This window comes from Leguminivora glycinivorella, chromosome 4, assembly GCF_023078275.1.
Source record: "Leguminivora glycinivorella isolate SPB_JAAS2020 chromosome 4, LegGlyc_1.1, whole genome shotgun sequence".
In the NCBI taxonomy this organism is placed as follows: domain Eukaryota; kingdom Metazoa; phylum Arthropoda; class Insecta; order Lepidoptera; family Tortricidae; genus Leguminivora; species Leguminivora glycinivorella.
In genome coordinates, this window is record NC_062974.1 from 25,393,659 (window position 1) to 25,409,160 (window position 15,502).

The 15,502-nt window shown below is 37.4% G+C and overlaps 2 protein-coding genes across 2 annotated transcripts; one reads left to right on the forward strand and one right to left on the reverse strand.

Moving 5' to 3' along the window:
* The first annotated feature begins 431 nt into the window (after positions 1-431).
* On the forward strand, positions 432-1,647 carry LOC125225552. Its single transcript, XM_048129310.1, has 2 exons — positions 432-1,061; positions 1,570-1,647. The coding sequence occupies exons 1-2, from the start codon at positions 432-434 to the stop codon at positions 1,645-1,647; spliced, it is 708 nt and encodes a 235-aa protein (XP_047985267.1).
* Positions 1,648-6,631: 4,984 nt separating this feature from the next.
* Positions 6,632-12,710, reverse strand: LOC125225553. Its single transcript, XM_048129311.1, has 5 exons — positions 12,000-12,710; positions 11,784-11,904; positions 11,290-11,445; positions 10,524-10,979; positions 6,632-6,681 (listed from the first exon to the last, which is right to left on the reverse strand). The coding sequence occupies exons 2-5, from the start codon at positions 11,896-11,898 to the stop codon at positions 6,632-6,634; spliced, it is 777 nt and encodes a 258-aa protein (XP_047985268.1). The 5' UTR covers positions 11,899-11,904; positions 12,000-12,710.
* Positions 12,711-15,502: the final 2,792 nt, after the last annotated feature.

Here is a 15,502-nt window from a genome sequence, read left to right on the forward strand (position 1 = left end):
AATAACTGGTTAGAAGTAATTTGATTTTCTCTCGGCCCTTCAGTTCAGTTTTTAAAATTAAATGGCTTCAGTCCATTGGGACTATTTCGCCAGTGTCAAGGTGATATGAGCTAATATTAGTAATTTTTGTACGGTAAGTACGACATTGTACGGTGACTTAGCACTTGTAAATTGATAGCTAGATTTTACAAGAGCACGTGGACTACCGGCCGTTTACGACAAAAAAGAGGCTAAACGCGTTTTGAGAACATTAATCAGTTTTGCCGGGCACATCGTACGGTTAAGACGCGTCTATTGTGTTGTGCAGAACAAATAGTTTACCTGAGTTTATTACCTATTAGTTATCTCTGGCCGGTTCTTATCTCGAGGCGGCCCAGCTGTGCGCGGGCCGGCGTATCGGTTCAAGTGTGTAATAATGCGCCTTGTGCACTATGGTGGAGAGTGATTTATTGAATGGAGACATTCCCGAGCACGAGTTAAATTCAGAAGATGATAACAATTTAGAGATGCAAACATCCTTAGATGACCAAACGAAAGCTAGTGTTTCTAACACTTCCATGGACCAGGAGGAATGTACAAATAAGAGGATTAGACATGAAGAAGAACAAACCGAAAAATGGGAGAAAGCTGTTAAAAAATCTAAGAAACGGAATATACCTAACATGGATTCAACATCTGGACAAGCAAAAAGTCTCACGGAAATATGCATAACGTGCAAGAACGCATTACCTAAACGTTTTGCATTATCTAAGTTATTTCGTGACCACGATGTTGCGAACGTGTCCAAGGTCAAATATATTAATCCATTCAAAGTGTTGGTACAATTTGACAAAGAGGAAAGCGCGGAACGGTTTCTATTAAACAAAGTGTTTGTCGAGAAGTATGGATGGAGGAGCTTGCGTACCTACGAAGTTGGTTTATCATACGGTATCGTGCGAGACATTGACCTTGGCCTTGAGGAAAAAGAAATAATGGAGAATATGATAAGCGATGTTGAAATAGTATCTATTAAGAGATTAAATAAGAGGAATACAGAGGAGTCTGGATGGGTCGAGAGTGAGGTGATAAGGATATGTTTCAAGGGAGATAGTTTACCTTCATACATTTACTTATTTGAAATTAGGGCTAAGGTGGAACCATATATTTTCCCAGTTTCTCAGTGCTCGAAGTGCTGGAGATTTGGCCATACACATAAGCTGTGCCCAAAGAAAATAACATGTCCAAAATGTACGGGTAACCATGCCAACTGTGAAACGACCATGTATACATGTCGTAATTGTGCCGGGAATCATATGGCATTGGCTAAAATATGTCCTATATATCAGAAAGAAAAAAGAATTCGCGAAATAATGTCTGAATCAAATGTGACTTATAAAAGAGCAGCCGAAATGTATGAATCGCTTGGATCTCCTGTTGTCAATAAACCACCTCGCGCTGATTTTTTGCCTCCTACTCCTGTACCCACGGTTTTTAGTTTCGCTCAGATCACAAACACTCAACAATCACAAAAACGAGACCAGACCACACGCTTTCACGCATTACTTTCTGAAACGGAGGAAATAACTACAGCTGAAATTCATAATCCACCATCATTGTCTCCCGCTAATCAAGATCAGCGAAAACCACGACGAGTGCGGCGGCGTTTAAGCAAACAGGATAAAAGTCTGACTCAGGAGGACCTTCCAGACACCGGGCATGTGTCGAATGATCAGCCAACTGCTGTGAAGAGCGACGCACCAGCGCTCAAACACAATATTGACAATAAAGACAGAACTGACGAAACCAAAGATGAAAATACAATAAGTACTTTATTAAAGAAGTTAAAAGACATTATATTTTCAAAGAGAGATTCGATAGTGGAGAAGATCAAATCGGCGATTCAAGTATGTTGCGAGTGCGTTATATCATATGTATCGAAATATCTATGTGATGTATCATTCTTTAAAACAATTTTTAATGGATTTAAAGGTCAATAGGAAGTGTCCGATTCGACTAAATATTTTACAGTGGAATTCGCAAAGCCTTAGGCCAAAGTTGGTTGCATTTGAACAGCTACTTATACAGGAAAAGGTCCACATTGCCGTCATAAGCGAGACATGGCTTGAGCCTGAAAGCTATTTAAAAATAAGTAATTACAATTTGTTTCGCACAGATAGGTTGGACGGTTACGGAGGTGTAGCAATCTTGACACACAAGTCCATTAAAGCTCAACAATATCAATTTGTTTGCCGCAATGCTGGAATTGAAACTGTATCTGTTAAGCTGTTCAATTGTGATCAAGTAGAAAATATAATCGGAGTATACTGCCCGTCTACTATTTCAACATCGCAAAATGATTGGGATTCGCTATTTTCTCAGTTTCATCAAAAAACACTTGTACTCGGAGATTTTAACGGACACCATACTAATTGGTCATACAAGACAGAGACTAGAGGTACTAAAATTCACGACTCCTTATTAGATAATAATTATATATCAATTAATGATGGTAGTCCCACTCGATCGAAACTGGTGAATGGTGTATTGCAGTTATCTTCGCCTGATTTATCTGTAGCATCTAGCGACATATCTTTAGTCATGAAATGGGTGGTTTTAAATGAATCTCTAGGTAGTGACCATTTAATAATTAAAATTTCCACTGAGCTTAAAACCTACAGGAGTCCTACTTGTCGCAGGAACTATAAAATGGCTAATTGGGAAAAATATACGTCGCAACTTGATAATCATTTTAATAGTTTTGTTTTACCTGAAGATCCTCAAGAGGCTTACAATGCATTTATTAATAGCTTAAATAAAGCTGCTGATGATAACATTCCAATGTACAAGATTAATAATAACCCAACAAATGTTTTTACTCCAAAACCCTATTGGAATTCAGATTTATCCCGTGCCGTAGCCGAACGTCGTTTAGCGTTGGCCAAGTTTAGACGTAATTGTACCCCACAGAACCTTCAGGATCTTCAGGATAAAATAAGATTAGCACAAAAACTAATTAGAAATAGTAAGAGTAAAAGCTGGCAGGAATTTTGTAGCTCTTTAGGTGATGTGACGTCCCCGTCTGACATGTGGAATCGAATGAGATGGCTCAAAGGATACAAGGCTTCAAGACCACATGTAGATGAGAGTAAGGCTTTAGCTCTGCTTTCCACTCTGACTCCTGACTCAGTCGCTTCTCCGGAACCTGCGTTTAGCTCACAAAATCCAGAGATAACAGTTCCAATTACTATTCAGGAACTTAACTCGTGTATCAAATCTAAAGACACTGCCCCTGGTTGTGATGAAATTTCATACTCTATGATTAAAAGACTTCCTAGTAACGGGAAGGCAATACTATTAGATTTATACAATAAAATGTTAATTTTAGGATTTGTTCCTAGTCAATGGAAGGAAATTCGTATTATACCAATTCCTAAATTGGGAACAGATCCAAACTCAAATTCAGCAATGCGGCCTATATCTTTAATTTCATGTGTATGCAAAATATTTCATTCCATTCTTAATAAACGATTAGAGTGGTATTTAGAAAAAAACAAAATGTTTTCAGAAGAAACAGTCGGCTTCCGAAAGACCAAATCATGCTTAGATGGTGTAGTCCGATTAGTCACTGCGATACAAATAGGTTTAGCAAAAAACATGGTTACGTTAGGATGTTTTATAGATATCGATAACGCCTATAATAATATTGACGTAATTAGCTTACTACGAAACTTGGACCGTCTGGATATTAGTTCAGGTATTTCTAAATATCTCTGGAACTTCTTGTCAGAAAGGACTCTTACAATTAAAACAGACAGTGGAGTGGTTTTGAGTCGTAAAACGGATCGCGGGCTGGCTCAAGGAGATCCCTTATCTCCTTTGTTATTCAATGTTGCTACAATATTTGTCCAGGATCAGGTTCAAAGGGTTTCCATTTGTCAGTACGCGGACGATTACGTGTTATATTTTACTAGTAAGAACATTAGAGAGGCTGAAACAGAGTTGCAAAATTCCCTGCAGATTTTTAATGAATGTATAAGTAGCTTGGGCTTAAATATTTCAATCCGCAAATCTAAAGTATGTATATTTAAAAGAGGTCCATGTCGAGATATAATAAGCTTGAGTTTGAATAATCATAACTTAGAAGTATTAGAAACTGTAAAATATCTTGGAGTCTGGTTGGATCGTTCCCTTACCTGGTCCAAACATATAAATGAAATTACTCAAAAAGTTCAAAAATATCTTAATATTTTCAAGGTACTAGTGGGCCCAAGATGGGGCGTGCATCCTAAACATTTGAGAAAACTATTTATAGCTATCATACGGAGTAGAATAGATTACGCATCCTTTTTATATGATCATAGTTGTACTAAACATCTATACAAATTAGAAAAGGTACAAAATCAGGCTTTACGTACCATTGGCGGCTTTATTAAATCGACGCCCATTCATGTGATGGAAAATGAACTTTCCCTGCCCCCACTACACGTACGTCGTTTTTTTTTGGGAGGTAAATTTTGGTTTAAGTCAATTTCATTAAATACCAATAATAATATTCAACAACTACAAGAGTTATCAGAAGTAAGTTCAACTTATAAGCGATTCCGGAAAAAACTACCATTGTTAGCCTTAATTTACAATTCATTTAAAACAGTGTCTGTCCAATCTAGTAGCCAATTAGAAATGTTTTCATTACCATTGTGGGTTAACAACATTAATCTTATAGAAGTAGTTAAACTAAATATAAATACAGTTGATGAACCAAAGCGCAGCTATAATCAAACAACCAAATCCACAATTATCCAGTCCATTAGCAATACCTATCATAACTACTATCAAATATTCACTGACAGCTCTAAGGAAGAAAACACAATGGGTGCCGCATTTTATGACCCTCAGTCCGAAATAAATTTACAATTAAAAATAACGTCTGACCTATCCATCATGCACGGGGAATTAGTAGCCATTGCGGAGGCAATATCCTATATTACAACAACAGATTACGATAAATTTGTTATTTTCACCGACTCTAAAAGTGCATTACAACATTTGGCTCGCTGTACCTCGAGCTATCGAGGACTGCCGATTGCCTATAGCATACTTAAAAGCATTTATAATCTGGAATCTATAGGAAAATCGTTAATCTTGCAATGGATTCCTTCGCACATAGGCATTACTGGAAACGAAAAAGTAGATTGGTTCGCTAAGCAAGCCTGTCATTGTGATACCACATGTAACATTTTACCTTTCTTTTCCGAGTGTATTAAAATAGTGAAAAAACGTTGTCGCCAATTATGGAAAGAGTACTTTGATGCTAGATCAAAAGAAAAAGGCATTTGGTACAGAACGATTCAACCAGAACTCATAAACACACCATGGATAGATTGCTCACTTAATCGTCAAGAGATTGTAACAGCTCTAAGAGTTCGTTCGGGGCACATTCCGTTAAATAAGTTTGGATTTATGATGCGTAAAGTTGCCTCACCACTATGTTCAGATTGTGATGTTATTGAGGATGTGTACCACATATTAATGGAATGTGTGCGGAATGAGCCTTTTAGAAGCCAACTTAAAATATCCTGTAATACTTTTACAAATGTTGGTGGCTGTAATAGTGCCCTGGCTTTTCCATTGTCGGACGAAGCCCGAGCACTATTCAAGCTAGTTTATATAGGCCTTATTAATCGTAAGTAAATGTAACTATGTGGGTTATATGGAGCGACATAATCGCTAAGCGATAAAGCTCTTTAATAAAGATTAAAAAAAAAAAAAAAAAAAAAACAACATTAATGAGTAAAAGAAAAATAAATTATTCACGACACGAAACCGCTATGATGGCGTCCCAACCGGAAGTCCCTCTCGGCCCTTACTTTAAGAATCCCTGACTTGAGCTGCACGTGTTACTTTGACAGTGACAGCAGTTTGTTTACGTTTATTCCGTTCAATTCGTAATGGGACTATAGTACCCGCAATACAAGAATCCAATACAAGACACGAGTTATGTAATTGTGGATCTAGTACCTAATAGTTTAATTCATACAGTGAACTTCAAATGTGCATGGCGAATTTATCAGTGAATTCATTCATAATGTCTCCATGCACTTTTGCATCTTACTGTACATAATAATATCGCCCCAGTAATATTTATTTGTTTATATTCTTTCCTTCAAATACCAGTCATACTCAAACGCACCTCATTATTTTCATCATTGCTCCAACTTTGAACTGCAAAGGAGCTTCAACTTGAATAGAAACTGCAAAGTTAAATGAACTTTTAGCGAAACCCGTCGTACGGTTATTTCAGTTGGTTTAATTATTGTCGTCTTTTAATAGTCAGAGAGCTAGTGTCATACCGAGACAGGATAATAGCGATTTTGATACTCACACTTGTGCTAGGGTAAAGTAAACTTCATAATTTTGATCTAGAAAATATTATGTTCACCGGCGGGCTGTTAAAATCGCTGCCAATGCCAACTTAGCTTGGAATGACTATAATCTTAAAACGCATCCAATGTTGCTTCTGTTATATAATTTATTTTATTTCATTTTCTTGTCTTGCTTGAATTATGTATCCATATTGCCAATTGCAGTTTTCTAGCAAGCCGCGCACAGACATACAAACAGACTTGTTGACTAGAAACCTTACCAAGGCTTACTATTCGGGTGTCATCTGTCGGTTCTTGATAAGGATGGGCTCCCACTTACCTGTAAATAAAAAAAAAGTTTTAGTATTCTTGATATCTCTCGTTATTGAAAAACCTGCCCAGACGAAAAAAGCATGGTAATATCGAGGGTTTACTGGAGAAACCCGATAAGTTGAGCAAACTGGTTTTTGAAATTCGAACTATGTGCAATTTCCACAATGTTCTTATTTCAAAGAAAAATTATCTCGATATTCACCAGTAAGCCCTCGATATTGGTAATATAAGTTTATAAAAAAAAATGAATGAATGGAAATATTATTACTATCGCCATAGATTAATTAAATAAATAAAGATTGGTAACTCAGTACATCGTGTAGCGACCTACTTAACGCGAGTTATCGTCGCTGGTACCTCTTAGTTTTCGAGTTATTTACAGATGGCGCTGTTTTCAATGTTGAAAAGTGCCACCTAGTGAGATAATAATTAATTACATTGCCGAGTAACCACATCTGAATATGATTCAATATTTTGAGCCGGCGGCACCTCGTTTTTTGGCTTAGGGGTTAGAGTATCTGACTTGCATTTTTGAGATCTCAGGTTCGAGACCCAGCTCCGGTTTTTTTTTAATGTGTTTAAAAAGAATTATGTTGTTGTTTTTCGCTTTTTTTTTTTTTTCTAGTTGAATATTAGAAAAATAAGTATGATGTGAAGTTGAATCATAGAAAAGTAAGTATGAATTGTTCGCGCCTACTTGTTGTGTGTTTGAATCATAGAAAAGTAAGTATGAATTGTTCGCGCCTACTTGTTGTGTGTTTATTAAACCCATAGGCCCATAGGGAGGTACCTATCTACCTACTCTACTCTCCAATCACTTATGTGACGTTGTCTCTTTCCAAAGACCGATGTGCAAGTTTTATCGCCCTTTACTGTATTTATATAAATTTATCGGTACCCATAAGTATTAAAAATCTTTATTTAGGCACCTACAGCTATACAGTCAAGGAATTTGCTTCCCTGCCCATTTAATTGAATCGTTGTTAGAAATACGTATATAATATTTTATTTTATTCCATATATATCTTTGGTTATACTTACCTAGTATTGAAATGTCAAATTACTTAGCACTGTTTTTGACATTTCAAATTAACTCGACCAAATTATGTAGGTTGCTTATAGGCGTGTCGTCCGAAACTAAACACGTGTTTCTAATTTAGTAGCGTTGCTAATGTTTTATGCATCAACATCATCAAAGCAACGTCTTCATCTAGCTAGATCTTATGGTGAGTTTTCTGTACTACATATATTAAACCTTAATCCGTTTTCACCTTATCCGATCCGATATTGGATGTCGGAAGGATTTCAATGGAAAAAATCCAAGATGGCGACTGTAATGTATGGGATATCGGTCCGAAATCTGATATCGGATCGGATAATGGGAAAACACACTTCAACACTTCGCACTTGGGTTTTCATTTTCAGATTATTCGACCCCATATCGGATGTACCAAAGATATATTGGATGTACGAAGGATGTCAAAGATGTATAGGTCCACTGTCCATATCAGCAGAGAAAATAGAATATTTCAATATATCTTTGATATCAGATCGGATAATGTGAATACGCACTTAGATGAGTAAGAAATGTATTTCTCGACTGTACTGGGTATTTTTATTAGTAGGTATATCCCAATATTATGGCAAAAGTTCAATCCTCTCTCGCGCGGCAGTCGTGATATGTAGATGTGCCTCGGCCGAGGCAATGCGTGCGTTTTCCCCGGCCGCGCAACCTGGAGCTTTGGAGCGTGAGCACATTGCCTCGCGACGTGTGGACCCGGCTAATAACGAGCAACAAGTGTACAATTGTATGGCCACTAATTTTAGTTAATAATGTGGTCATGCAATTTCGCATCTCGCTGCTGTGACTTAAACGTTGATTTAGCTTTACGGAATGAATGGTACAGTTAAATTACGGAATGATTAAATAAAATACGAACACAAAAGTATTTTACATATTTTTTAATATTCTTAATTTACTGTTCAATTTGTTTTCCATCACATTTTTTTTGTATGCCTTTCCGAAATCAAAAATTTTAACTAACAGCAGCAGATCTATAATATATTTCTTGTGGAGTTCGCAAACTTTTTCATTACTCTCGTATATGTTGTATACATACAAATTTTGCTGAATGCATTGATGCATTTTCTTTTTTAAGTTAGGTTGGTGCATCAATGACTCAAAGTATTCCTTAAATATATTTAATGATGCGTCTACCAAATGCAATAAAGCTTCTGACGGAGCAAAAAGCTTGGGCGCATGTGCACTGGGGTACACTTTGTTTAAAATTAGAAGTTCGTGTTTTTCACGTAACTCTTCGTTTTCTTTTATTAACGAGTTCCGGCAGATCTCGCACCCGTATTTATCTAAGCATTTTTTAGCTAGATATCCAGCAAAGTATGCCACCGAACACTCCTCCAATGTTATTTCAGGAACCTGTTTTCCTGGCAGTTTCTCTTTTCTTTTTGGTTGATTCGAACAAGCGGCACTTGTGGTTTGTTCCGCAGTTTCCGCCATAGGGTTTAAATTTTCTTTGTCTCTGTTTTGTTCTAGTTTATTTTCTTGGACGATTTCGTTATCGATGAAAACGTCTTCGTCTGCCATGCAGTTTTTCCCGTCTGTCGTTTTAATGAGCGCATTAATGAAAGTGCTTCTAAATATTGTTCTTAGCACTTTGGCAGTGGGATTTCTGTTAAATCCAGATTTGAGCCTAAATACAGCAAATATATTTTCTAAGACGTCTTGGTTTAAACGGCTTGTTATTAAATATTTTATACCTCCGCTTGATTCCTCTTCAAATATTTGTAGTACTCCTTCAATGCTTTGCATAAATCCGTCAAAGCTTGGTGGTCTAGTATATGTGGTGTTTCCATTCTTCTTTTTCAATATTTTCTTTAATTTCGTCAGCAAATTTTTCCCATCTTGTAATGCCTGTCTAGTTCGATTTTGGCCTTTTGTCAGTGCACGTCTACACGGATTTTTTGATTTTAATTTTTTACTGTTTAACGCGTCAAATGCGTCGTTGATAATTTCTAGGAAATTGGCTGTATCTAGCGCTGTCTTACTCTTTAATTCTCCGGTTGCTACCACAGTTCTGATAGAAGCAGCTACAGAACGGCTCAGTATTTGAGCTGCCAAACTAACCTTCATTTTTTGAAAACTGTTAGGGCTAATATGCGTTGGCGTCAACTTGTGTAAACTCTTGCTTTTATTTTTTTTGTCAATTTCATACGCTGAAACTATGTCACTAAACGAGAATATCTTCTCGCCATCTGTGAAATCGCTAGTGAGTAGGTTATTTCTTATATTTTTTAATGCGTGTGGTATGTCAAAAAAAGCGAATATTTTTCTGCCATTACAAAAAAAATGGAGAACCATGTGACACACCTAAATCCTTCAATGCTTTTTGGTTTGTTGATATTTGATCCGAAACAATGGCTTTTGGCAGAAGTCCTATATCAAAAAGTTTATTTATTATCACTTTAATTAACAGAGTTAATTTTGTAGCAGCAACATTCCCTGCTGACAAAAAGTATGCTACCGGTACTTTCCATCCATTGTATAGTCCTCTAATTAGAAACACCAACACATACTTGGCCACAATAGGTGCCCTATCTCCTTTTCCAAAGTCTTGAAAACCTTCAAATTGATCAAATTTTTTTGAATATTCCAGCGAGCTCATTATTGACATCTCGTCAAATGCCAAAACACAAGATTTCTCTGACAGCGTAGCATTTTGAAATCGTTGTTCGATATTCTTGAATACATCATTTTGGATTCCAGGGAGACAATTAGTTTGAGCTAGCCATTTTCGTATTGTTGATGGCGATGCCAAAATAACCCCTGACGTCTCATGTGAACATATGCTGAAGGAGATTTGTAATAAATTGAAAGACACAGTTCTCTTTCTGTTTTAGTCCATTTTCGTCTTGATTGACGCCTCCGTAATTGCATCATAGCCATCGTTTTTGCGATGTCATTTGAGAACCGAAGTGATTCCAAAATTATTCTCTTTTTTTTGTTAGCTTTTAAACTCAAACGACGTATCTGTGACTGTTGCTTCCTGTTCTTGGCTTTTAATTCTACTGCAAGCTTCTTCAATCGCTTCACTTCAGGCTGATCGTCTTCGCCTTCAGATGGAACCCTTCGACGTTTATGAATTTGTTTGGTGTTCACTGGAGCATCTAACATTGACGAGCATGGTGAGGAGTTTTCTTGTGGTTGAGGAGGCAAGTCAATTCGTTTCCGATGGTAACATTTTTGTGGAGTTTTAATTTTTAAAACCTCTGGAGACTCGACAAGACCTAGAACAATTTAAAATAGTAGGTATACTTTCCTTTTATCCTTTTCCATTTGGCATAGCGTGGGACACCCTGTGTTTATTAATACTTTATATTTACTTATATGATTTAAAGAGAATAACTACATTATCATAAATCAATATAACCAAAGCCAATTGTCCACTATCACATGTTTATCATAGAAATATTTATATAATAGGTAACATGCCGTCCTTTTTCTTCACAGAGAAAAAGGGAGGCATACAGGTCTATGATCATATGTTTATGATAAACATATGATAGTGTACTATCAGCCTAAGCAAACAATTCTTACGTGTTGGTGTGGCTGCTTTACGCTTTAGAGGCACAGCTGCAGGTAGAAGTCTGGACCTAAAGTTATTATTCGATACATCTTCAGTTTTGAAGTGATCCTCACAAATGTAACGTCTCTTCAATTCTTGGTGTGTCAAAGACGTCAGATTTATGTTACCTGAAATTATTATATGCTCGATGACAATCTAAGCGCACGGAAGTGCGCAAACAGTTCCAGCAACAGGCCGCGCTCATGTCGTGCGCTATTTTTTACACGAACCAAAAACAGACAATAAATATGACTGAATGGGAAAAAAATTGCACTTAATGAATATATAATCCAGTTTTGTTTTCTGTCAACCCCTTTTTTGCCAAGAGAGGCACTGAAACTTGAGTAGTTTCATGTGCTCTGCCTACCCCTTCATGGGATACAGGCGTGATTGTATGTATGTATTTATCTATGAATATATATATATAAAATGAATAAAGAAACTAAGAATGCAGTATGATTCTTACCAGAATGTTGTATCCATAATTTTAACCGAGGTTCATCATTGACAGGGAAGGAAAACATGGACTTGGTATTGTTTGTATTGTCACAATCATGATATTGACATTTCAAAGGAGGCATAATGTTCTGAAAGAAACAATAAAATTAACTTATACGTACAATTTAGAAAAGAGAAACTAATCCATATTAAAAAAAAATATTGATATTCTATTGATACTTACCGTAACCGCACTTAATATATATATATCAAATTTAAAAAGGCCACAAAGTAAACGAAATCCATTCGTCCGAAATGCTCAAGTCCGTTGGTCAAGCGCAGGTCGTTGTGTTAGGCAATAATCAAAATCCGGGGGCAAGCAAATCACTCAATTTAGCAGAATATCGGAGTCCGTAAGGCGTATACCACTATCGACAAAACAAAATGAGCGTGGGCGCAAGGATTAGCAAAGTAAACTGCGAAGAGAAAACAACTCGACTCAGCATAATATATTCTGTCAAACAAGTGAAACAAGTCTATCAGTAAATAAGAACTAAGAAAACTATAGGTATCCTTTTCTCTAGCACCCTAAAGAAAAGGATGCATATAGTTTTCTTATTTACTGACAGACTTGGTTGACAGAGATTATGTCATAATTTTGAAGTAAAGCGTAACATGCAGTGTTGCCACCGCGATTTTGAAGATAGACTGATGTCTGACTGATGCCAAAAATATGCTAAAATGTCACCTAAAAAAGACAAAGACGCTAGAATATATAAATAAATTTGTGTGTAAGTTTATAATGTCATTAATGTATAGTATGCAGAAAAATACACTTGATTACTTGACTGTTAGGGCTAATGATGTTAAGTTAGTTCCGTAAGTCGTCCCGTCACCAGCACACCGCACCCTCGTTGAGCTTTGGCAGCCTTACTCACCGGCAGGAACACAACACTACGAGTAGGGTCTAGTGCTATTTGGCTGCGGTCTTCTGTAAGGCGGAGGTACTACCCCAGTTGGGCTCTGCTCTAGAGACACAAAGCGGAATATCATTCGCTATGCCCTACCTCCTCCTGAAATGTATTCTATATATATCTATCTATTCTATCTATCTATATCTATTGGGTTGGTAAGAAAGTAATGAGCGATCGATTGAATTCCACATAAAATTTTTGAGAGAGTTCTAGAATCTTCTATGGTCGAAAGTATATAAAGGGCGAGTCGCACAGTTTCTCGTCAGTCATTCACTAGCTGTCGCCGAGCTAATATAAGGAAGAAAATGGACGAATTAAAAGTGCATGTAAGGCATTGCTTACTATATGAATTTCAGTCTGGCCATTCAGCCGCCGAAGCAGTGCGTAATATATGTCAGCGTCTTGCTCCTGAAGTTGTGTCTGAGGCCACGGCGAAACGATGGTTCCAGCGGTTTCGTAGTGGCGACTTTTCATTATCAGATCAACCTAAGTGGTCTTCAGATTGATGTAGCCAAATTAAAAACCTTAATTGAAGGAGATCCGAGGCTAACGAGTCGTACTATTGCTACCGAGTTAGGCTGCTCTCATGTCACCATAGAAACACATTTACACGAGTTGGGAAAAAACTACAAATACAGTGTTTGGATACCGCACGAACTTGATAGAGATCAACTAAACCGCCGTGCCGATATCTGCATACAACTTCTGTCTTTTCGCCGCACATTCAACTGGTTGGACCATCTTATCACTGGAGATGAAAAATGGGTCTTATATATAAATCACACACGCAAACGTCAGTGGCTAGCTCCAAACGAAAAAGGAATAGAGGCACCAAAAACAGAGCCTCACCCGAAAAAAGTTATGCTGTCCGTTTGGTGGGATATTCATGGTATTATTCACTGGGAACTCCTAACAAGTGAAATGACTGTTACCGCATCAATATACTGTAATCAGCTTGAAAATTTAAACCAAAAAATCTGTCAGAATCGTCCACAGCATGCTAAAGTTTTTTCTTACACGACAATGCTCGCCCACACATTGCAAAAGTGACTCGGCTAAAGCTATTGGAGCTAGGTTGGAAAGTGATACCTCATCCACCGTACTCTCCAGACTTGGCACCTACGGATTACGCATTGTTCAGATCGCTAAGCAATGCCTTGAATGAAAAAAGTTCGATGATCAAGCCCATCTACGACAGTACATAGCTGAGTTTTTTGAATCTAAACCTAAGAACTTCTTCGCCGATGCTATTCATTCTTTACCAGAACGATGGAGACAAGTAGTAGATAACGAAGGCCGTTATATTTTTGATAAATGATTGAAATAATAAATTAAATAAAAATTTCAATATTGGTTATGATTGGCTCATTACTTTCTTACCAACCCAATATATAATATAAAGCTACAACCCGACTGACATTTTTCAAAAAATGGGCAGAAGGAGTTTTCGCAGGTGGCAGTGTTTGGTGTGGTCGTATAGAGGTTGGTCCTGCGACCCCGGATAGATCAGACCGTCGGTCTACCGGTTCCGGGTAAAAAAATGTTGGACGGCCTGGCCAAACGGCTGGAGTTAGCCGGGGAGTGTTCGACCAAATGTCATAGAGGACCCTGGGCAGTTTTTGACGCCGCCATTTTTTTTTTGATGATTTTTCAAGTTTGTCGTAGAGAGCTCAAATTTTGGTCATAGAATCTCCAAGTGGCCTTGATTCGAATGAAATAAAAAAAATTGAAAAATGCTACAAATGTGGGAAAACTGGCCACTTTTATTTTGTATGGCAACTTTTAAACCGTAAGAGATAGCCGGGGGTGCTCGACCAAATGTCATACAAGTATCCGAGTAGAAAAAAATTGCATTAAAAAAAATTCAAAATGGCCGACTTTTTTTTTTTAATTTCAAAATGGTCCTAGCGCGCTGAGAACTCCTCTCCTCCTGCTCCTTAGAACTTGTACACTCCTTTTTACTGTGTACTTAAAACAGGAAAAGGGAATGTACAAGTTTCTAATGGGGTGGCAACGCTCATGTGACACTCTTTGAGTTGCAGGCGTCCATAGGTTACGGTGACCGCTTTCCATCAAGCGAGTCGTACGCTTGTTTGCCACCGACGTAGTATAAAAAAAAATAAGCGTTTTAATACAAACTGATTGACACCCCAACCATCAAAATCGGTGCAGCCGTTGTGATTCTATAAATTTTTAAAAATACGAAATATAGAAAATGTCCGCCATCTTGAATTCTAGTGGATGAAAATTGTGTTTCCTCGGAAGAAATCATTTATATTGGTCCCTAGTATCACTGTACAAAGTTGCTTGCTTTTTGCATAAAGTGCAGCTTTTTTGACCACAATTTCGTTTCGCCGTAAGCCTTATATCTCTTTTCGTTTTTGTTTCACTATTGATAGCTAGCCAAGGCGCGTCATAATTTTGTCTGTGACAAGAAGTGAGAGGAATAGTTCCCGTCATAGTTATCATTGTTATCAACAAACAATATTTCTTTAATCTTCACAAAACATTAAACTATTTGTTATAAGGGCCCGCGCAGACGGGCGACAAAGTCACTCGACGACTTTTTTGTCTCTGTCGTAACTCCTTGCGACAATTTCAAAGGTGCGCACACGGGAACGACAGCGATGCAACCACAGACTACTATGAAGATACTACGGACGCAACTTTTTCTTTTTTCATGAAATTAAGAGCCTACCCAAAAAACATTTTTGGTACTTCAGAATAAGTGTTTAAAAGTTTTGATGAACTCGTTAGAATTTTACAACCCGGC

Bases quoted from the DNA above. Each gene is read 5' to 3' on its own strand.
- LOC125225552 (XM_048129310.1), top strand. From the start codon at position 432: ATGGTGGAGAGTGATTTATTGAATGGAGACATTCCCGAGCACGAGTTA. The intron at 1,062-1,569 runs GTGATAAGGATA...AAATAACTACAG, and splicing joins CTGGATGGGTCGAGAGTGAG to CTGAAATTCATAATCCACCA.
- LOC125225553 (XM_048129311.1), bottom strand. From the start codon at position 11,898: ATGCCTCCTTTGAAATGTCAATATCATGATTGTGACAATACAAACAAT. The intron at 11,446-11,783 runs GTAAGAATCATA...TAATAATTTCAG, and splicing joins ATTATGGATACAACATTCTG to GTAACATAAATCTGACGTCT. The intron at 6,682-10,523 runs GTCAGGGGTTAT...TTTTATTTACAG, and splicing joins AGCATATGTTCACATGAGAC to GTAAGTGGGAGCCCATCCTT.